Source organism: Cynocephalus volans, chromosome 1 (assembly GCF_027409185.1).
Source record: "Cynocephalus volans isolate mCynVol1 chromosome 1, mCynVol1.pri, whole genome shotgun sequence".
Lineage (NCBI taxonomy): Eukaryota > Metazoa > Chordata > Mammalia > Dermoptera > Cynocephalidae > Cynocephalus > Cynocephalus volans.
The window spans coordinates 41,068,675-41,090,170 of record NC_084460.1 but is presented as its reverse complement, the minus strand read 5'-3'; the positions used below and the strand labels follow the sequence as shown (position 1 = coordinate 41,090,170).

The 21,496-nt window shown below is 48.5% G+C and overlaps 2 protein-coding genes across 3 annotated transcripts; one reads left to right on the top strand and one right to left on the bottom strand.

Annotated features, from left to right (window-relative positions):
- The first annotated feature begins 212 nt into the window (after positions 1-212).
- ACOT8 (acyl-CoA thioesterase 8) lies at positions 213-12,541 on the top strand. 2 transcript variants are annotated; one of them, XM_063101711.1, is made up of 6 exons: positions 213-411; positions 2,008-2,144; positions 7,382-7,607; positions 9,869-10,026; positions 10,559-10,753; positions 12,303-12,541. In XM_063101711.1, exons 1-6 carry the CDS (start codon positions 287-289, stop codon positions 12,419-12,421), a joined length of 960 nt encoding a protein of 319 aa, XP_062957781.1. In that variant the 5' UTR covers positions 213-286; the 3' UTR covers positions 12,422-12,541. The 2 variants fall into 2 exon arrangements, with proteins under 2 accessions (XP_062957781.1, XP_062957791.1); XM_063101721.1 differs by lacking the exon at positions 12,303-12,541 and adding an exon at positions 10,884-12,278.
- SNX21 (sorting nexin family member 21) lies at positions 12,540-18,057 on the bottom strand. Its single transcript, XM_063101697.1, has 4 exons — positions 17,926-18,057; positions 17,391-17,664; positions 16,769-16,926; positions 12,540-13,602 (listed from the first exon to the last, which is right to left on the bottom strand). Exons 2-4 carry the CDS (start codon positions 17,656-17,658, stop codon positions 12,928-12,930), a joined length of 1,101 nt encoding a protein of 366 aa, XP_062957767.1. The 5' UTR covers positions 17,659-17,664; positions 17,926-18,057; the 3' UTR covers positions 12,540-12,927.
- Between the last annotated feature and the right edge of the window lie 3,439 nt (positions 18,058-21,496).

Sequence of the window (21,496 nt, the reverse complement as noted above, 5' to 3'; positions counted from 1 at the left end):
CGGCCCTTATTATCCAGTCCCGAGGCTCCGCCCCCTCACTGGTAAATCCAATCACAAACCGGATTCACAAACTGGCACATATTTTCTCCAATAGCTAGAGAAAGATGGCTGCATCTACTTGGAGACTGATAGGAGCACCGGCCAATCATAACGTGCATCCCGCCTCCTCAGGGGTCCCCAGTGGACTTCCGGTTGCTAAGCCAATCGGCAGGAAGCGTCGGGAGCTGTAAGGGTCTCCGCGTGTCCCACAGGGCGCAGTGTCTCTGTCCGGCAGCGAGTGAGGGAGATGTCGTCCCCGCAGGCCCCGAAGGATGGGCAGGGCGGCGGCGGCGGCGATCCTCCCGGAGACCTCCGTAGCGTCCTGGTCACCAGCGTGCTCAACCTCGAGCCGCTGGACGAGGATCTCTTCAGGTAGCCGGCCACACCTGGCCCGCACCCTATCTTTAGGACAGACTCCAGATCGCAACTGCCGTCGCCCCGTGGTCCCCAGGTCCGGGATTAGGAGGTGTTTTGCGTGGGATGCAAGCTCTGCCGCGATTAGGAGAGAGTTTGTCCCTGACAGAGCTTTCCTCGCTGTCCCGGCTTCCTCCGTCCCTCTCCGCGCCAGGTCTGCGCAGCCCCACCTCTAAGAGGTCCTGGCGATTTGGGCAGATAAAGTAGTGTCCTGAGATACCCTACTCGGCAGCCTGCCCTTAGCATCGGCCGGGGAAGCCTGCCAGAGATGGTGGTGATTTGCCCAAGGGCACACGGCTGATCAGGTTTAAAACTTACAAGCAGATCTTTGCATATTAATTATATTTTTCCTCTTACACCATCCCCAGCACTATTTGGTGGGGTCTGGTAGCTCATTACTCATCCTGAGTTCTTGACTGCAGCAGGGGTCTGTAAGAGCTTTACCTCTAAGGTTCCTGGCGGCTTTATTGGGAGCTATCCTACTTTGACCTCCCTTTCTTCCATTTAAGGAATTCTAAGTAACTTTCTGAAAGGCTATTTACAATGCATTGTTATGGAAAATGCTAAACTCTGGCTGGATGGTGGGAGGCGGGAGACAAAAATCGCTCAGCCTGGGCCGGCCCGTGACTCACTCGGGAGAGTGTGGTGCTGATAACACCAAGGCCATGGGTTCGGATCTCTATGTAGGGATGACCGGTTAGCTCACTGGCTGAGCGTGGTGCTGACAATACCAAGTCAAGGGTTAAGATAAAAAAAAAATCCTTCAGCCTTCAGAGGGCTCAAGCATTGGGCAAATCTTTTCATCTCTGGGGCCAAGCCATAGTTTCCTCATCTGTACACTGAACAATTTTGATATCTGAGGGTCCTTCTAGCTCGGAATCTAGTTCTTGGAAGAATTGGTCTGTTGTGGTTGAGGGGTGTAAGCAGCAGACCTTAACGCAGTCCACCCCCAAGAGGTGCTCAGCTCTTGAGGTTCACCTTGGTCCATTTAAGGCCTTGAGAGGCTTCTGCCTTACTCTGGTATGGGGAATGGAAGAAACACTAGACTTGAGGTAAAAATACCCCAAATACCCAGATACTGCCCAGGATTGGTAATGTTTAAGCTGTGTGACCTTGCCCAAGTCACTTTCCATCTCTGATCCCTGTTCTGTTATAATGTAAAATAAAAGGGTTGGTTTGTTATCCTTAACTAAAGTCCAGAGAAAGGTTTGGGTGGTCATGAAGGCCGTGAAGTTTTTTTTTTTTTTTTTAAAAAGATGACCGGTAAGGGGATCTTAACCCTTGACTTGGTGTTGTCAGCACCATGCTCACCCAATGAGCTAACCGGCCATCCCTATATGGGATCCGAACCCGGGGCCTTGGTGTTATCAGCACCGCACTCTCCCGAGTGAGCCACGGGCCGGCCCAGGCCGTGAAGTTTTGTGATTTTCACTAGATTCTCAAAAGGATCCCAAACCACAATAAGATTAAGAGATCCTGCACTAGATACTCATTGAAGGCGGTAGAATTTGGTCCAGCTTCCAAGTCTTTCCCACTTTCCCCCTCTCCCTACAGAGGAAGACATTACTGGGTACCTACCAGCCAGCGGCTGTTTGGGGGTCAGATCGTGGGCCAGGCCCTGGTGGCTGCTGCCAAGTCTGTGAGTGAAGATGTCCACGTGCACTCCCTGCACTGCTACTTTGTTCGGGCAGGTAAAGCCCCCTCCTCCCTGTCCCCAACCCAACCCTGCTGACCCAGTAGCCGCTTTTTTCTGGCGTTGGAAGCTGACTGAGGAGAAAGGCAAGAGAGGGAGAAAGGGGGAGAAATGTGGGAGGGAGGGAGAGAAGGGTGGAGGGAGAGAGGGGGCAGGAGACGACCCTCTTACCTAAGTGATGCCTCGGGAGGAACAAGTTCTGGGGCCAACAAAGAGCCTTGGCACCAAACAAACATTAAAAGGACTGGCCAGTTAGCTCGGTTGGTTAGAGCCTGGTGCTGACAACACCAAGGTACAGAATTCGATCCCTGTACCGGCCAGTCACAAAAAAAAAAAAAAAAAAGCGCCTTGGACCTCACACCTGCTGAGACTCACTGAGTACTTGTTATCTGGCCCATAGTTGACAGGCTTTGTTGCTTAACTGCTCTCTGTGGGCCTTTTGTTCTTCATTCTTTGTACACCACTTGGGGCGGAGCACTATTTTAGATCCTCAGAGTGGAGCTCTAACCTCTGCTAGGGGTTTGGAGGTGGAAAGCTTGGGTTCAAGAAGAGAGAACCAGTCTGACAATCAGGAGATCTAGGGCCTGGTTTAACGTTTGCTGACAATTTGTCATGAGAACTTTTTTTTTTTTTTTGTAAGATAACCGGTAAGGGAATCTTAACCCTTGACTTGGTGGTGTTAGCACCACGCTCTCCCAAGTGAGCTAACTGGCCATCCATATACAGGGATCTGAACCCATGACTTTGGTGTTATCAGCACCATACTCTCCCAAGTGAGCCACCGGCAGGTCCTGCCATGAGACCTTGAGTGAGATTACCTCCCTACCTTGAGACTAGGTTCACTCCATCTATAAAACGGAGGAGAGGCAGGACCTGGGGTATTTTAGTGGGATGATATCTACAACTGCTTACAGCTCTGGGGTCAAATAAAGGAGCAAGAGTAATAAAACCCATGCCTGGGCTGGCTGGTTGCCTCCGTTGGTTAAAGCTGGTGTTGATAAAACCAAGGTCAAGGGCTCAGATCCCCTTACCCGCAGCCGCCAAAAAAATCCCACAAATCCATGCTCTCTTTAGAAAAAAAACTCCCTTGCTTTCCCTTCTTCCCCCTCACTCGTAGGACAGACACCCCTGATTTTGAGTGTCACTGTCTTCTGCATACCTACCAGCTGAGAAGTTGTGGAACTTTACAATATCTGATTTGTATTAAGAAAACAACAGTGGGGTTCTTCCTTCATTTTACAAGTGTAAAAGTTGTAATATTAAATACACTTTTTCATACTATCCCATGTCCCTCACTCCCCATCCGTTTATTGCTTGTCCCTCCCTCACAATCATTGCTATAACGTATTTGAATATTTACCATGGGCCCAGCCTGGTTCTTACCTTTATGCTAGGTAGAAGTAAATGTGAGCTTTATTACTTCAATTTGGTTATAAGTTCCAAAAGTACTAGACTTTTGATATTGTAATCCTTCTATCTAGAGGATTACAGATATTTGGCTGTTTTGTTTTGTGGGGTTGGGGCATTGCTTGATCCCTCTGAATCTGTTTCCTCATCCTGTGATGAAAGAATTCAATGAGTCTTTCTTTGCAGGTTATCTAGTGCAGGCCTGGCATGTTGCTGGCTTTCCATAAATGATAACATTATTTTCTGATGATGAATTTATGGGAATAATAAGAATTTGCACAGCCCTGTACGTTATCTTGTTTCGTCCCCATAAGTAAACAAGAGTGGTGGGCATTCCAGCCTCCATTCTTACCTATAAGGAAAGCGGGACCTGAAGAGGTTTTGTAACCAGCGCCCACAGTGCTCAGGGAGGCAGAGCTAGGATTTGAACCAAGGTTTGTGTATCTCGAAGTGCCAAACTCTTTCCTGTTTCTCTGTATCTCTCTTTCACTTTTGGAAGATAATTCCAAACCATGGGAGAGCTGCCAGGGTGGCCATCCCAGGTTCTGCGGGAAAGATCCTCTTCCTTGGAAATTCTCCACCCAGGGGCAGCATGAAATTAGCTATTCTCAAGCTACCATTTCAAAATCAATCATCAATTATTTGTGCCCCTACCTGCTTCTCGAAAGTCTAAAAGATAGCTTAAGATAATTGGCAGCTGTTACAGGACTGTTAAATAAAAGTTCAAGGACAGCAGGCTAGTGGTAATGGGATTTGGGGGAAATGATTGTGTCACAAAAGAAGGCAAAGGCATATTGTTGTGGTTTTACACAAAATTTAGTCCTGAGATTCCTTTTTAGGGAAGCTCTCTTAGTTTGTGATGTGACCCTCTACTGGATACATCAAATATTATAATAAATGATGATGTTTTAGTGATATATTGATATATATATATATATATATATATATATATATTTTTTTTTTTTTTTTTTTTGCAGCTGACCAGTTTGGGGATCTGAACCTGTGGCCTTGGTGTTATAAGGCTGCACTTGAACCAGCTAGCTAACTGGCTAGCCAATAATGTATATATATATTTTTCAATGATATTTTAAAATAAAAGATACTGGTGGGTGGCCATCATATCAATAATTTTTCTAAAAGCCCAGGAAAGAATGTTAATCAGTTGGGTTTTTGTTTTGTTTTCAGTTTTTTCCTGCAGAGGTAAAAGAATGTAGTACAGAGGTTATGTGACTTGGTATAGATTTAGAGCTTGAAAAATCCAGAGCAGGGATCAGCAAACATTTTACAAAGGGCCAGATAGTAAATATTTTAGGTTTTACAGGTGAAAGCAACTATAGACAATACATAAACAAATAGGCATGACTGTATTCCAAGAAATCTTATTTTAAGGCATCAGATTTCTTATCTATACAATGGGGATCAGACCTACTCTACATAGGGCGTCTTATCCCCATAAGAAAACATATCCCCATGAGAAAACATACCCTAGTATCTAATGCTGCCTGGCACCCAGCACTCATTCCACAACCATTAGCTCTCTTCCTTCAATATGCTCCAGACCCTACTTGCTCTGTTCCAATAAAAATTTCCAAGAATAGGTCTGGAACTAATTCACACTGAAAGATAAATCACAGTACTGGAAGTTCTGTGATCCTCCTAGGGGCATTTGCATTTTAGCTGTAGCCCAAGGATTGGATTAGATAGTTGGTTTTTTGTTTTGTTTTTTTGTGTCTAAGTTTCATGGTAGGGAGGGGAGGCTTCCTTCGCAGCCCCTGAAATCAGACTGCATATGTAGCTTATTGGTAAGCTTTACTTAAAGGCCTTTTGACCTTGAGGAGCTGGGATTCTAATAAAAGTGCTCCTTATGGCAATGCCCAATAACAGACAGCAGAGCAAGCCAGCTGGGCTTCAGACAGTGATGTTTCCTGTTGAATGAGCCCTGGATGCCCGGTTGGCTGACTCCCTGTTTGGATCAGGGTGGAGGACGCAACATTTCTATTGATCTGCTTCTTTCATCAGAAAGTTGAAAATCATCCCAAAGACATCTCACGGCTCAGGTTATCAGGGTTCCCAAGGTCAGCCTGACTCAGAGAGAGACAGTAAAGGATTTCAAGGAAGCTCTATTCACCTAAAAATCCTCCCTGACCTGTTTGTTGAAGGCTGATAGTCCTCTAACCTGGGTCAATGCTTTCTACTCTGCATTGGAGCACAGACACCAGAGGGAGAAGGACCAAGTGACTTCCATTTGCATTAGGGATGAAGCGATTTACTGACAGCAGGCCTTGACTGACAGCAGGGCTTTCCTGAGAAAGACCAAATATACAAACACAATGGTTAGACTTTACATAAAAATAAAACTCTGGGGCCGGCCCTGTGGCTCACTCGGGAGAGTGCGGTGCTAGCAACACCGAGGCCACAGGTTCGGATCCTATATAGGTGCAGACCACACTGTGCCGAGGGTTGTGATCCCCTTACCGGTCAAAAAAAAAAACTCTGATCCACAAATTAGCAGCAACCATCTCAGGACGCCAACCTACTATTTACAAGTCAGACTTGTAAAAAGTCAGACCACTATCTCTGGCAACCAGTTGAGGAAGACGAACAGTAATACCTGCAACAATTGGCCCCAAACAGCCAGGACTTGATTAATAACTGACAGCTTCCCTAATTTTTGCCCCTGCTTCCAACTTGACCAACTGGAGAAAGCCAAATATGCTCCTCTAACATAGGACGTCCCACTTCTAGTTAGCCCACCTACAGCTTCCCCGTGCCACCAGCCTCCAATCAGGGCAGACCTGAAGCCCTCCCTTTTCTCCACTACAGAGCTTTCCCACTCTACCTGCCTTTGAGTCTCTACCAAAGGCAAGTCATGGTGGCTCACTCCCTGCTATTGCAAGTTCTGAACAGATAGCCTTTCATTATTCTCAAAAAAAAAAAAAAAAAAAGGAATAAAAATGAAAACAAACAATAAACAGGTGTCAGGCCTGATTTGCTGACTCCTGATCTAGAAGAATGGTATGGGACTCATGAGAAGATCTGAGGAACAGGTGAAGGAAGACAAAGCTGGGGGAATTTATTTTATTTAACAAACACTTATAGAGCACTTACTATGTGACAGATATTATAAATTCTTGAAAACTATGAACTGATTTAATTCTGCTTAAAATTCTGTGAGTTATGAGCACTATGATGATCCCTATTTTGCAACTGAGTATACTGCTCAGAAAAGTGACTTTCCCAGGGTCACATAGCTGGCGAATGGCAGAGCCAGGATTTGTTTTTCTTTAAAGATGACCAGTAAGGGGATCTTAACCCTTGACTTGGTGTTGTCAGCACCACACTCTCCCAGGTGAGCTAACCGGCCGTCCCTATATAGGGATCCGAACCTGTGGCCTTGGTGTTATCAGTACCACACTCTCCCAAGTGAGCCACGGGCCAGCCCTCAGAGCCAGGATTTGAATGCAGGGAATCTGGCAATGTCCCTGCTGTTCTGCGCTGTTGACAGAGAGAAGCTCCACCTACGCTGGGAGCAGCCTGATGACAGGGCCTGATGTTCTCTCTGTATCCCCAGTACCTGGGCCTTAGCAGGTCTCTGTCAGCTACTGAGCAAAAATAGGATGGAGGGCAAGTAGCAGAGGTGCCTGTCTGGTTATTATTTTTGTTTTTTGGGTTTTTTGTGTGTGTGGCTGGCTGGTAGAGGGATTCAAACCCTTGAGCTTGGTGTTCTGAACAATGCTCTAACCAGCTGAGCTAATTAGCCAGCCCCTCTCTGGGTATTGTAATGATAGTTCACTCAGGGGCTCACTATGTCCCTTGTGCCCACTTCAGGGGATCCAAAGGTGCCAGTGCTGTACCAGGTGGAGCGGACACGAACAGGGGTGAGCTTCTCAGTGCGCTCTGTGAAGGCCATGCAACATGGCAAACCCATCTTCATCTGCCAGGCCTCCTTCCAGCAGGTCCAGCCCAGTCCCTTGCAGCACCAGTTCTCCATGCCCACCGTGCCCCCACCGGAAGAGCTGCTTGACTATGAGGACTTCATTGACCAGTGTTTAAGGTGAGAGCCCTGGAGGCCCCAGGGGAGTGTTTTCAATCTGTGATTGCCACCTGTTTAGTGGGCCATGGAATTCGTTAGTGGATCTTGACTAGCATTTAAAAAATATAGACTAGGAAAGAAGATATTGGAGTGTATCATATGTAATAAGGGTAAGAATCCTTTTGTGAAGCTTTAGTTTCAGTTGTATTTCTGGTTTGTGTGAGCAGGTGTGTGTGAATTAGGTCATGGGATAAAATGTAGGGCTTATATTCAGCCAGTACAGGCACTGTTTAACTTTACTGGTTGTTAAAATATTGAAATACTTCTGTAGCCACTTGGTAAATAGACACCTTCCCTGTCCCCTAAGTGATCCCCTCTCCTCAGGCCCATGATCAGCAGCTTAGGAGTTAATACCTGACATTCTAGGACCCTGCTGCAGAGTGGCCCACATTTAATTGATCACTGCCTTTGCCTTAGTGCACGTGAAATATTTTGCATATCATCTGGTAAAATGTATTTCTTATTTGGATCACAGCTAATAAAGTTTGAAAAATGCTGGTGCAGGGGAAAGAGCTCTGGGTCCAGATATAGGACAGACACATAGATTCCCGCCAGGGTTGTGCCTCTGCTAGTGCTCACCTGCTGTGTGACTCTGCCCAACTTCCCAACGTCTCAGGGCCCATTTCTTCATCTAAAATATAGGAATGGTCATTTCTGCCCTGCCTACTTCCCAGCTGTATCATAAGGAGAGAACTTCTTTTATCTTGTGCTGGATGCTGGGGAGGCAGCAGGATGTGATGGGATGGATATGGGTTTGGGAACCTGAAAAGCCTGTTTTTTTGTTGTTGTTTGTTTGGCAGCTGGCCAGTATGGGGATCCAAACCCTTGACCTTGATGTTACAAGGCTACAAGGCTACGCTCTAACCAACTGAGCAAACCGGCCAGCTCCTAAACCTGAAAAGCCTGGATTCAAATGTAGACTCTGTCCCTACTAGCTGTGTGAATTTGGGCAAGTTGCTTTCCCAGTCTGAGCCCATATACCCTCAGTTATAAAATAGTGCTAATCATAATTCCTAACTCACAAGGCTGGTGTAAGGATTAAATGAGACAAGGAATATAAGGCATTTTAGTGGTTGCTCAGTAAATTGTAGTTATACCACTATTAACAGAAAGGAATAGTATGGGGCCTGGTGTGTGGTTGGAATTCAACAAATGTTTGCTGAAATGAAAGGAAGGCATTGTTGTTAAAGAATGAATTTAGAGCTGTGCTGTTTAAGGTGGCCACTAGCTACATGTTGCTATATTAAATCAATTAAAATTAAATAGAATTAACAGTTCTGTTCCTCAGTTGCATTAGCCACATTGCAAGCACTCAATAGTCATGTGTGCCTAGTGGCTACCAGAGCGGACAGTGCAGATAAACATTCCGTCATCACAGAAGGTTCTACTGGACAGCACTGTAGAGGATAAGGGTGAAAGTGGCAGTACCTGTGAAGAGCTTTATGGGTGGTTGTTACCATGTTGAAGGTGCATCCCTGGAAATGGGCTTCTCCCTCTGGGAGGGGGCAGCACAATGTTCCCTACTGCTTAGGGTCAGTCCAAGTCAGGCAGCCTGTTTCTTGATTTAGAACAATCAAGTAGGCCGGTTAGCTCAGTTGGTTAGAGTGTGATGCTGGTAACACCAAGGTCCAGGGTTCGATGCCTGTACCAGACAGCAAAAAAATTTTTTAAATTAAAGATCAAGTGGTTAAGAGTATGAACTATGGAAGCAGACCACCTGAGTCCAAATCCTGCCTTCGCCACTTTTTTTTTTCTTTTTCAATTTTGTCTTCTCCACTTTCTAAGCAAGCTACTTTCTTTGTTTATTTGTCAAACAGGGGTGATAGTAGTACCTGTCTCACAGAGCGTTGTGAGGAATGAGTTACGTATGTGCACTGTTTAGAATAGTGCATATGATAGGTATGCCTTATTATAATGTGTTGTTTTATATGCATGATCTTGTCTTCTCCAGTGTTTGTTATGAAGTAGGTTACTATCATTATCTACATTTTACAGATGGGAAAATAGTCTCAGAGAGATTACTAACTTGTACAAGGCCACATGGCTCATTAGTGGCAAAGAAGGCATTCAAACACTGTACTATCCTGCCTGCCATGAGGACAGGAGAGCTATGGGGATAAGTCAGGAGTCCCCGTGGGAAAATGAGGGGGTCAGAAGAGGCAGTGCAGATGAGAGGCTCCCTCTCTCTTTGGTTTCCCCATCCCTCTCCCCTTTACTTTCAGGGACCCTAACCTCCAAGAGAAGTACCGAGTGGGGATGAACCGAATTGCTGCCAAGGAGGTTCCCATTGAGATCAAGCTGGTAAACCCACCCACCCTAAGCCAGATGCAGAGAATGGAGCCCAAACAGATGTTCTGGGTGCGAGCCCGGGGCTATATTGGTAAGAGGACCCCATGGACTGGAGGAAAACATTCTCCAGGTGTTTAGGCCTGCCACTCATTTGCCCTGTGTTGCCTTAGCATGTTACTTCCCCTCTCTGGGCCTGTTCCTTATCTGCATGATGGGGAAGTTGGCTTAGCTTCTTATCAGGGCTCTCTAAGCCCTTTGCATGGGGAGAATGGGGAGGTGACTATAATCTCAACATAGGACCTTTCTGGGGAAGACAAGACACCTTGCTGAGAGGTTCTTATCCAGGTCCACAGCTATCCATAAGAAGCCTTTGTGCGAACTGGAAGAAGACATTCTTTCCAGGGCCCAGGGTGGGAGACTTGGAGAATAAAGACTGGATTTCAGTCCTCACCACCCCCCATCTCCCTTATCCCCTGTCACACACATCTCTTGGGCCAGGTGCCCTTGTACAATGACTGGTCTGCACATCCATGCATGGAAGTCCCTTTCTTCCCCACCTCCCTGCAGGTCCTGAGCTGTATAGCCCAGGAACCCAGGGCTAATGGGGCTGGGACCTGTTGCAGGGGAGGGCGACATCAAGATGCACTGCTGTGTGGCTGCCTATATCTCGGACTATGCCTTCCTGGGCACAGCACTGCTACCTCACCACTGGCAGCATAAGGTGCGCTTCATGGTGTCGCTAGATCACTCCATGTGGTTCCACGCCCCCTTCCGAGCTGACCACTGGATGCTTTATGAGTGCGAGAGCCCCTGGGCTGGTGAGTGTGGGACCATGTGGGACCAGGGCACTGACTTTGGGGTGGTGGGGAGCCTGCTTTCTCAGGTGTTGCTGCCTCCCCTGACTCCTGCGGGGCACTGCACAGATCATTTCCTCTTCTGTCCCCCCAGGCTTTGGCATCCTCATTCTTCAAAATGACAGGGTGAAGCTCAAGGACAGGACATCTGCTCAGTTCTAAATTTTTATATAACATGCTGGGAATATGATTCACTTCATCTCAGAGACCCAGTCCTAATCCCAGAACCACTTCAGATTCTATGAACTTGAGCAAATCTTATCTCCCCGTGAGCCTCAGTTTCCCCATCTAAACAAATAGGGTTACCTTACAGCAGTGGTATCCAAACCTGCTATCCCATCAGAATGCCACTTGAAGGAGCAAAATAGATTCTGATTCCACCTCCAAGATTCTGACTCAACAGGTCTTGATAAGGTCTAGGAAACTGTATTTTTAAGAAGCTCCCTAAGTGATTCTGCTGATTAATCTGGTTGGGGGTCAGGGCACAGTCTCTAAGGGCCTCACTACTTGGACACTCCTTGTAGGGGATAGAGAAACCCAGACTCACTCATCAGTGTCTAGTTTCAAACCTGGACAGAATTTTTTTTTTTTGTCTTTTTGTGATCGGCCATACCGCGCTCAGCCAGTGAGCGCACCAGCCATCCTTATATAGGATCTGAACCCACGGCGGGATCACTGCTGCGCTCCCAGCGCCGCACTCTCCTGAGTGCGCCACGGGGTCGGCCCAAACCTGGACAGAATTGAAGGGGACTCTTTGTACTTAGGGAATGGGTACTCTCAAGTATCAACAGCATCACAATATAAGATAACAACCCTGAAGTTAGGACACTTGGGTTCAGATTTGGCCTGATCCTTGGGGCCAAGTTCCTGAGGCTCTCTGGACTTTAGTGTCATCATTCAGAAAAAGGGACAGTAAATGCCTGCTTCATCTGGCTACTGAGAACTGAGTGAGTTCTGCTATGTCTAAGGGCAACCAACAGTTCTCTTCATAAACATTAAACTCAAGCCCAAGGCCAGCAAAGGAGAAAGAATCTCCAGGTGGTGAGGGAGGGGTGGCCAGCCCTCATGGCCTCAGGTCCCTTCCCCTGACCCCTTCTTCCCCTTGGTGGTAGTGGTGGTATTTTTCATGAATTACCAGCCTGGAGGACCTGGCTTGATTTATGATAAAGGGAACTGATGGGTTTCCTAACACAAGTGACCATAGGTGCAACAGGTCTGCTTGGCCAAGCTATTAAAGGAGACTGTCCTCAGAGTTCCTCCCTCTGTGATCTTTTTGAGGAAGCAAGCAGATATGTGAAATTGCTTTTACACTGTTGAGTGGAGTCCCTGTGGGAGGAGTTACCCACAATGACTGTCCATAATAGGCTCATAAAGGGGCACCTGGAGATTTGGAGGAGCTATAACACTCAGTGTGCCCTTTTGTGAGGCAGCCCTGCCAAACCCTTTTCAAGAAGTGTGTTTGGCTATGCTGAAGCAGAGAGAAGGCTGTTCTCACCCTTCTCCTCATCCACAGGTAGCTCTCGGGGGCTGGTCCATGGGCGGCTGTGGCGTCAGGACGGGGTCTTGGCTGTGTCCTGTGCCCAGGAGGGCGTGATCCGAGTGAAGCCCCGGGTCTCAGAGAGCAAGCTGTAGCCAGAGGTACCAGCTTGGCCTGAGGCTTTAAAGACTTCCCTTCTACCACATTCCTGAGGCAGGAGTTACAGTCAAGGGCTGGCCTTCTGCCCCTCAGATCCAATAAAGAGACTGATACCACTGGGATGGCTGGCTTTTAATTCCCCTGGGCTGGAACTGTGGCCCTCCCTCCATCCCTCAACCCCAGGACACCAGAGGCAGTCCCAGGCCCTTCAACTAGGCTGCCTCGCTAGCTTGGAGGCCCATGGAAAAGGGAACATTGACCCTAACCTGGGCCACAACCCCTCCTTGTACCATCCCAGGGCAACCCCAGCCAAAGCTTGTCCTGAGCTCAGCTCAACAGAAGCAGCAAGTTCCCTTGGTCTGCTGAAAATTCTCTCTTATGGAACTTCTAGGGGCTCCCAGCACCCCTGCGGCCTCCCAGCTACTTTCCATATCCTCATCAGGGCCTTCCCCTGCTCCTGGGGAAGGCTTCTCCCCACAGTGGCCTTAAGTCTAGGCAAGACTTAGTCCAGCACCTCCTTGATGAGCAATTCTTTGAGACTGGGGGGTGGTGTGGGGGTAAAGCCTGCCTCCTGCAGACCCTGGAGCCGGGCCTCTGACTGGCGTTTGTCCAGGCCCAGGCGCCAGGAGAGCCGGACATGGGCCTCCAGAAAGGGTGCCAGCAAAGGATGCGGGCTCTTGTCCCCCAGCAGCTGCAGGGCCCTCTCACAGCATGCTCGGGCCTCAAAGGGGTCCTCTAGTTCCTGGTGGCACACTGCCAGCCCAGCCAGGGTCAGCAGGGGGCGGTCTGGGCCAGAGGGGTTGCCCAGCTGGGCCTGCAGCTGCCAGGCATTGGCCCACAGTGCCAGAGCCTCACGATAGAGACCAGTACAGGTGAGGCTCTGTGCTCGCCGCAGCTCTGGAAGCACAAAGAAGTCCTGCAGGTCCGGGGCATGGCGCAATTCAGGCACTGCCTGTAGGTGGCCCAAAAATTGCTCAAAGGCCCGGCTACGGCGGGCAATGGTCTCGGCGGTAAAATTCCGGCGCAGGCGCTTACGGGGGAAAGAGATGGCAGCCATGGGGCCCCGGAACTGCCTCTGCAGGTTTCGGTGCAGCCGCTCAAAGTCCGAGTAGCGGCGAGAGATCTGGGCTGGCTGGCGATCTGGCGGCCCTGGGCCCATCACGGTGAGGGTGTAGAGCTGCAGGAAAGGTGGGTGTCAGGGCAGGTGCCAGTTGTCCATGGGCCTCTTCCTTCCCCAGCCCCCACACTCCAGCTCTGCTCCCCCACCTCTTCCCTTCACCCTTGGGACTGGGCCCAGGAGGGTGGGAGTTGCTGGGGTAGCAGCCTGGAAGCCCAATCCCATCTTACCTGAGGCTTGTCTGAAATGGCCCAGGCCCAAGGCAGCACAGGGAAAAAAAGACAGAGATGAGCTTCAGTGTCTGGGGCTGCTGCCCCTTTTGTCCCTTCTGGGGAGTACTCCCTTTCCATAGGGCAGTTAGTTCTTCTGACAGCCCTTCTGGAAGACTGGGGGTGAGCTGAAACCGAGGCCAATCTCTCAGGCCTCTGAGCCAACCTTGAGGACCAGCTTGGAGCTGTGTTCCACTCTGGACACACAGCCCCCACATTCCTGACCAGACTATTCCAAACCAGATCTGGAGGACAGGGCTTCAGACAGCCCCAACAGCAATAAGTGTGAGAAGTACACTGGATTAGGACTCAAGTTCAAACCCCAGGTCAGCTACTCTCTCCCTGTGTGACTTCAGACAAGGCAGTTCTCCTGTGGGTCCACTTCCATCTCTAGTGACTGAAGCACTGGGTCAGGTCAGTGTTTACTCAAGTATGGGATGTGTACAAGCTTTGGTACCTGATGTTTCTAGGTGGTATGCACTAGAGTAAATACCACTGCATCAGAGACAGCAGGTGATTGTCTCTTTAATTATTTTTTAATTTTTCTGACTACAAATTGAGAAGCTCACTGTTTGGTTTAAAAAAGCACTTCTCTAACACTTATCTCCATTTTTAGAAAAGAGCCAGCAAGCAAATCTCAGGTCAGGGCCTTCTTCAGGCAACAGCATTTAGGCAGGATTTAATGATATGTTTCACTTTCACTACTTTTGTTTTTATGGTTAGCTTCTCTTTATGGCAAGTGAGGCTTTCCACATACAGTAGTGCTATAAAGTTGGCTTTTAAACTCATTTAAGGACAAAAAATAGGTTCATTTAAATAAAAATGTTAAGCAAAGAATGATACAAATGGCATTTTAGGTAAGACAAGAATCGTAAAGGTGGTACTGGAATGACTGAGGTGTAAGAAACATTAAACGAGATGACCATTAAACTTCCCCCAGGTCTGAGAACCTTAATATGGATTAATCTATAATAATGCTGAGTAAGAGGTTTAAATGGGGAGTTAGCAAGCATTAGATATTAAAGGCATACTAACACCAAACCCAGATGTTTCTCTTGAATTCATTTTGTGGAATTGCCAATATTCTAGCCACCCCTGGTCAATTAGATTTGCCTTTCTATTTTTCTCTTAAAGGTGCACAGTGTACACTAGTACTAAGGATTAAAAAGTTTAACAATAAAGAAGCCTATTTTACTGTCATTCGACTCTTCATTCCCCAAACATACTGCCTGCAAAATCTTTTATTTATTTTTTGGAACAGTTATCAACATTCCAGGGAACCAATTTTCTGCAGGACACACTTAAGGAAGCACTAATCTATAAACCCCCCTTATTGTTCATCTAGCTTTTATTTTTATTTTTAGGTAAAAAAACATTTTATATCCATTATCACATCTTATCCTTGTTATGTCCCACTGAGACAGATAATAATGATAGTAGTTCCATTAACTGAGCACTTACACTGTGCCATATGCTGTACCAAGCACTTTCACATGTATGATTTCATCTAATCATCACAAGAGCACTGCAAGGAAGGTATCCTTATCTCTGTTTAACAGCTGAGAAGGCAGGCTCAAAGAAGGCAAAGGGCTCAAAGACTTGCCTAGAAATGGCTCAGCTGAGATTCAAACCCAGTTTAATCTGATTCCAAAGCCTGTGCTTTTCACCCCCAGAAGGAGTAATATGGGGACTTAGGATCCTCACTGTACAGAGGTGACTTGCTTCTCCAGACATGGTCCAGGGCATATTTGGTCATCCTGCTCTATCTTGTCATTCCCTTCCCATCCGGGTATCCAGAGTCACTCCCATTCCTGCCTGCCTCTGAGCTACTCCTTGGTATCCCCTTCCTGTGCATGACCCCTTGTCCACCCCAGAGATTTGGGACCTTTGCCACTTAAGATTTGATCATGAGAGTCAACCCCTGCTCAAATTGGAGCAGTCACCACATGGGTGTGGCCCTTGTTCTCTAATAGCAACAGAGAGGAGTGGAAAGGCCCAGATGTGGAATAGGGCTCCAGGCCCCCATCCATCTGAGTCAGAGGTGGAGGAGGGTGGTGAAGAGGAGGGAGTGAGAGGCAGGGAGTGAGAGGCAGGGAGCTGCCACTGCCAGGACCAGTTGGTTCAGCTGGGTTTCAGGCCTGGCTGGGAGCAGGACTTGACAGACCCCATTCTCCATGTCAGTCTCTCCTCTACACTGCAAGGAAAATGGACTCCAAGGCTCTCCCTCACACTGCTCTTCACACCAACCCCTACCAACCCTCTAAGTCTAGCGCCTAGGACAAGATTATTTCATACAGGGTGGGTGCCTGTGAATTGATTCACCTGAGATCCAAGGAGGCCACAGCAGGCCCTAGATGCCAGACATTTTCAATCCACAGTTAAATAATAATAATATAGCTACCATTTTATTGAGCACTTCATAATACCAGGCACAATGGTAAGGGCTTTTTGCACCATCTTATTTAACTCCTGCTACAATCCTCTGTATTATCTCCATTGCTCAGATGAGGAAACTGAGGGTCATCAAGATTACACAACTCACCCAAGGTCAAACAACTGGTAATAAGTGGGATGTCAGTCAAGGTTGGTCTGGATCCAAAGACCATTTCCTTAATCACTAGCCTATGTAAGTTGGGTCTCAAGTCTGACCCAGATAACATCCTTCCCTCTGTATCTTGCATCATGCTACAATTTGCAAAAACCTTGGGTTGCAGGGAAGGGAGCCCACAACTAGTTATCTTAGTCTCAAAACCAGTAGAGGAGGCAAGTCTCTAACCCTTTGCCTGAGGACTTGCTCAAGTTTCATCCCCTTTCATGCCTCCATTCCTCCATCTGTAAAATGGGGCAGCCATTTATCACCACACAGCCAGACTCCCCCAAGAAGTTGGAGTTTTCCGTACACTCTCTTAGCCAGACTTCTAGACTTACAGGCCAGGGATTCCTGGACCCTCACTCACCACGTACTTGGAGGGCGGGTCCTTGACAACGTTGGCGCTGGTCACTTCAAAGAGCAGCCGCTGGGGCACCAGGGTGTTTCGGGACTTCTTCCAGAAATCCTGCAGCTGCCGCGCCAGGAGCTGACTGCCCCGCTGCCCATCAGGTCGGGGGCTCCGTTCTGCATAAGCACATGAACAGTCACCTATGGCCAGGGTCGGCATAAACTATGTGCCAAGATCTCACTCATCATCCCAACCGGAGGTACCCTTTATCCCCATTTTGCTGAAATGGAAACGGGGGGTCAGAGAGCACCAGGTGCCACACACCATGCCTGGTAGACAGTAGGTGCTAAGTAACTTTACCCCCCAAACATCGCTAGCACATCATTACCATTTGTGTGCCAGGCCCTGTACAGTTAATGCCCGCAACAACTCTGAGAGAGGAGTGATTTCTCTCATATGACACAAGGGAAAACTTGGCTCAGAGAGGTGTTACCAACCCCTCAAGATGGCTGAGGGCGCTTAAAGAAACGTCGGAGTTTCGGCTGGATCAACTCAGAGCTCCCGAGATGCTCCCGGGAACGCGGCTGGGATGGAGGCCTAATGAGCTCCAGGGTTCCCGCCTCCGTCCTCCCGCACTCGCCTGCGTCTTCCACCGACGCCCCGTCCCCGGGGGACAGTGGGTCGGGGCCGGCTTCCTCCTCGTCCTCGTCCTCGTCCTCGTCGTCCTCGTCGTCCTCGGCGCTGGTGAAGCTGAGGGTGCCGCTGAGACGGGAGGACAGGCCCTCGGCGTCGTCGTCCTCCAGCTCCGAGCTCTCCGGGAACTGCTCGGCCTCGGGGCCAGCCGCCGCCTCCCCGGGGCCGTCGCCGGCCAGGGCGTGCCGCAGCCGATGCAGGAGCCGCGAGGCCATGGCACCCTGGGGGGAGTGCGCGACGCTGGGTCCTGGGCAGGGGCGGGAGGAGGACTCCCAGACCGCGCAGGAGGAGCAGGGGCGGGACCTCCGCGGCGCCCCTCCCCCTCTGGACTGAGCCCCGCCCCTGCCCTGCGGGGGGTCCCGCGAGCCCCAGTACCCAGCCCTCGTCGCTTCCCCCGACCCATGCAGCCTGGGGCCGCGTTCTTCCCGAGAAGGGCCTGGGACCCTCCGCAAGTCTCTTTCGCCCCCCTCGCGCTCCTCTACCTCCTGTTTCCCGGGGTGCACTCAGGGGCGCGCCGCTCCCCGGGGGTCCCGTGCAGCCCCGCAGCTGCTCACCCAGGCCGGCTGGGCTCCGCCAGACCCAGGCCGCTCCGAGCGCCGCTCCGGCTGCTTCCTGCCACCGCCCCGCCTCCCGCCCCGCCCGCCTGCCGGAGCCACCCGAGCCCGGGTCTGTCGCTGCGGGAGGGAGTTGGGAATCTTGGGTCGGCCTGAGGGAGCCCTGGGCCTGCTGCGGAATCGTCCCCAATCCGGGCCAGGTGCGCACCCTCCTTCAATCCTCCCACCCGTCCCGGAGACCCAGGTCAACCCCAATCTATTCCCTCCAATTTCCACTCAGCGCTGTTTAACTTTATGAAATAGTAATACGACATTAGGGAGCCCATTTCTCCAGTGAGAAAACTGAGGCCTAGAGAAGATACGTGATCTGGGTTGAAATCTGACCTCACTGAGCCTACGTTTTCTCATATGTTGAACAGGGACGATAATGCTAATATTAATTTTGTAGCTGTTGTAAGAATCCTAGTCCAGCGCCTGGCATAGAGCTGGGGCTAGAGAAACGATTGGTGACGTAATGACTATTGTTCCTACAATGTTCACAGCTTTTCACAACCTCATTTGAGCCTCACATATGGGAAGTAGGCAAAAGGGGAAACTGAGACCCAGACAGGCTGAGTTACTTGCCCAAAGATTTCTGAGTATGGGCCTTGGAGCCCAGGTCACCTGACTTCTGTATACTGTTCTTTTCCCACGCAGCAGGCCTGGTAATCCAGTCTCACAAGCTCCTCTGGAGCTCAGTGTTTTATCTTATCCCCAGGGCAGCAGCAGGTCAGGAAGAATTTGTTGTTGGTTCTTGTCAGAAGGCCTAGATATCAATCCCTGGCTGGGCAGATTTTGCTAGTTATACAATAAAATAAATAAAATCTCTCTGACAGTAGCTTTTACCCTATCTCAATGGCCCAGGAGAGAGGGGTGGGGGGAAATACCTTTGAATGAAAAAACACCCTCCCTGCCCTCCATATGAGTAGACAGATCAGACTTTCATTTTTGGGGGGTGCCACTGTGTCCTACAAACTGTTCCAGGCAGTTGAGGTGCTGTCACATCTTATGCTCACTACATCTGGAGGAGGAGGCTGTTACTGGACAGTAATGGTCCATTTTCAAGATGAAGAAACTGAGGTAGGCCTTACAACACCAAGGTCATGAGTTTGGATCCCCTTACTGGGTACCGGCCAGCTGCTAGCTAGCTAGCTAAATACATACATACATACATACATACATACACTAACTAACTAACTAACTAACAGAGGCAAATTGACTTCTCTAAGATCCACATCTGGGAAATAAAGGAGCTAGGACTTAAGCTCAAGTCTGTGTAATTTCAAAGATCTGACTACGCTCATTTGGCTTACAGGCAGGGTATCAGGGCAAAAAAGACACACTTCATTAATTCATTCAACACTCACTCACCAACCATTGGCTGAATATTAACTTGTCCTTTGATATATGCTTCACAAGTCTGGGTACAGAGCTGGTGTTTATAAAACGACAGGTTGTCAGGGCAGAAGGATCCTCTAGAAATCTGGTCTATCATTTCTGTTTTACAGATGAGTAGTTTGAGGCTCAGCAAGGGGAAGGGGCTTCTTCTGGGTCATACAAACAGCATCAGAACTAGGAGATCTAGGGGCCGGCCCGTGGCTCACTCGGGAGAGTGCGGTGCTAATAACACCAAGGCCCCGGGTTCGGATCCCATATACGGATGGCCGGTTCGCTCACTGGCTGAGTGTGGTGCTGACCACACCAAGTCAAGGGTTAAGATCCCCTTACCGGTCATCTTTTTAAAAAAAAAAAAAAAAAAAAAAAAAAAGAACTAGGAGATCTATTGATGTCTTGTATTCTCCACCACTCTTAGCCTCTGTATGGATATTTTCCTACAGCCACCTAAGAGATGGTCATCTATCTCCTGTTTGTGTGTACTTAGTGACACAGAGCTCACTAACTCCTGAAACCGCCTCTTCCCGTTATTGTCAATAGTGACTGTTAGGAAGTTCCTCTTTATGTTGAACTAAATGCCATTCGGTTCAGTTATTCTTACAATGTAATATAGTATGTATGTATGTATGTATGTATGTATTGATTGATTGATTGGCAGCTGGCCGATATGGGGATCCAAATACTTGACCTTGGTGTTATAATACCATGCTCTATCCAAATGAGCTAACCGGCAGCCCCAAATATATTTAATTGAACACCTGCCACGTTCTGGGTGCTGGGAAATTCTATGGTGAACAGGGAACAGTTTCTGGCCTGTGGAACTCAGAACAGATTGTAATCATTAGGCATACTCAAGGCTATGATTGAGGAGATTACTGGAGACCACCTTGGGCGCCCCTGGACTGGTTGTAGGGGAGAAAAGATCACTTCCAGGGGCAAGGAAAGTAGGCAAGTGAAGAGAGGGCAGATGGGAGTTTCTGGAAGAAAAAAATAGCATATGGAAAGGCCTGGAGGTTTATAAAGGACGGCGTTTGGGGCAGCATTTAAGTACAAATGGACCCTGACTTACAATAGTTTGACTTACGATCTTTTGACTTTATAATGGTGGGAAAGTCATATTCATTTAGTAGAAACTGTTCTTTGAATTTTGAGTTTTGGTCTTTTCCTGGGCTAGTGATATATGGTATGATATTCTTTTGTGATTCTGGGCAGCGGCAGCCAGCTGTGGCTGCAAGTCAGCCATGTGATCCACAAGGATAAATAACTGATACTATACTTTATGGTGCACTGTGTTCAATGAACTATGTGAGATATTAACACTTTATTATAGAATATGCTCTGTGTTAGATGATTTTGCCCAACTGTAGGCTAATGTAAGTGTTCACAGCATGTTTAAGGTAGGTTAGGCTAAGCTATGGTGTTCAGTACGTTGGGTATATTAAGTGCATTTTCAACTTATGGTTTTTTTTTTTTTTTTAAAGATGACTGGTAAGGGGATCATAACCCTTGACTTGGTGTTGTCAGCACCACGCTCATCCAGTGAGCCAACCAGCCATCCCTATATGCGATCCGAACCCATGGCCTTGGTGTTATCAGCACCACACTCTCCCGAGTGAGCCACGGGGTGGCCCCAACTTATGGATATTCTAAACTTATAATGAGTATATCAGGATGTAACCCCATCATAAGTTGAGGAGCATCTTTATTTAAGTCTGACCAGAGCGGAGCAACATACAAGGTGCGAAGTGGTGGGGGAGTGAGATTACAGGGGCTGGTGGGACCTTGTTTGGCCACCCTAGAAGTTTGGATCCTATCTAGTTCCCTGAATAAACAAAAGGACAAATTAATAAACAAGTGATTGCTGAGGGTTCCACACACTCTGTTCCAAAGGGACCAAATGGTTCCAGTGTTTGTATCCAAATTAGAATCCCCTAGGTATCACTCCTTGGCCCTCTGCCTGGCCTCATTTAGCCTGGCCTGGCTCTGTTGAGCTTTCCTTGGAATGTCTATATATAGGGGAAGGGGGCAGCCCAGCTGCCACTGTCCATCTACCTTCCTTGGTGTC

Excerpts from the sequence above, each read along its gene's own strand:
- ACOT8 (XM_063101711.1), top strand. The coding sequence starts at position 287 with ATGTCGTCCCCGCAGGCCCCGAAGGATGGGCAGGGCGGCGGCGGCGGC. Across the intron at positions 2,145-7,381 it reads CTGCTACTTTGTTCGGGCAG|GGGATCCAAAGGTGCCAGTG; the intron begins GTAAAGCCCCCT and ends TGCCCACTTCAG. Across the intron at positions 10,754-12,302 it reads GTGCGAGAGCCCCTGGGCTG|GTAGCTCTCGGGGGCTGGTC; the intron begins GTGAGTGTGGGA and ends CCTCATCCACAG.
- SNX21 (XM_063101697.1), bottom strand. The coding sequence starts at position 17,658 with ATGGCCTCGCGGCTCCTGCATCGGCTGCGGCACGCCCTGGCCGGCGAC. Across the intron at positions 16,927-17,390 it reads GGCGTCGGTGGAAGACGCAG|AACGGAGCCCCCGACCTGAT; the intron begins GCGAGTGCGGGA and ends GTGCTTATGCAG. Across the intron at positions 13,603-16,768 it reads ACCCGCCCTCCAAGTACGTG|CTCTACACCCTCACCGTGAT; the intron begins GTGAGTGAGGGT and ends CCTTTCCTGCAG.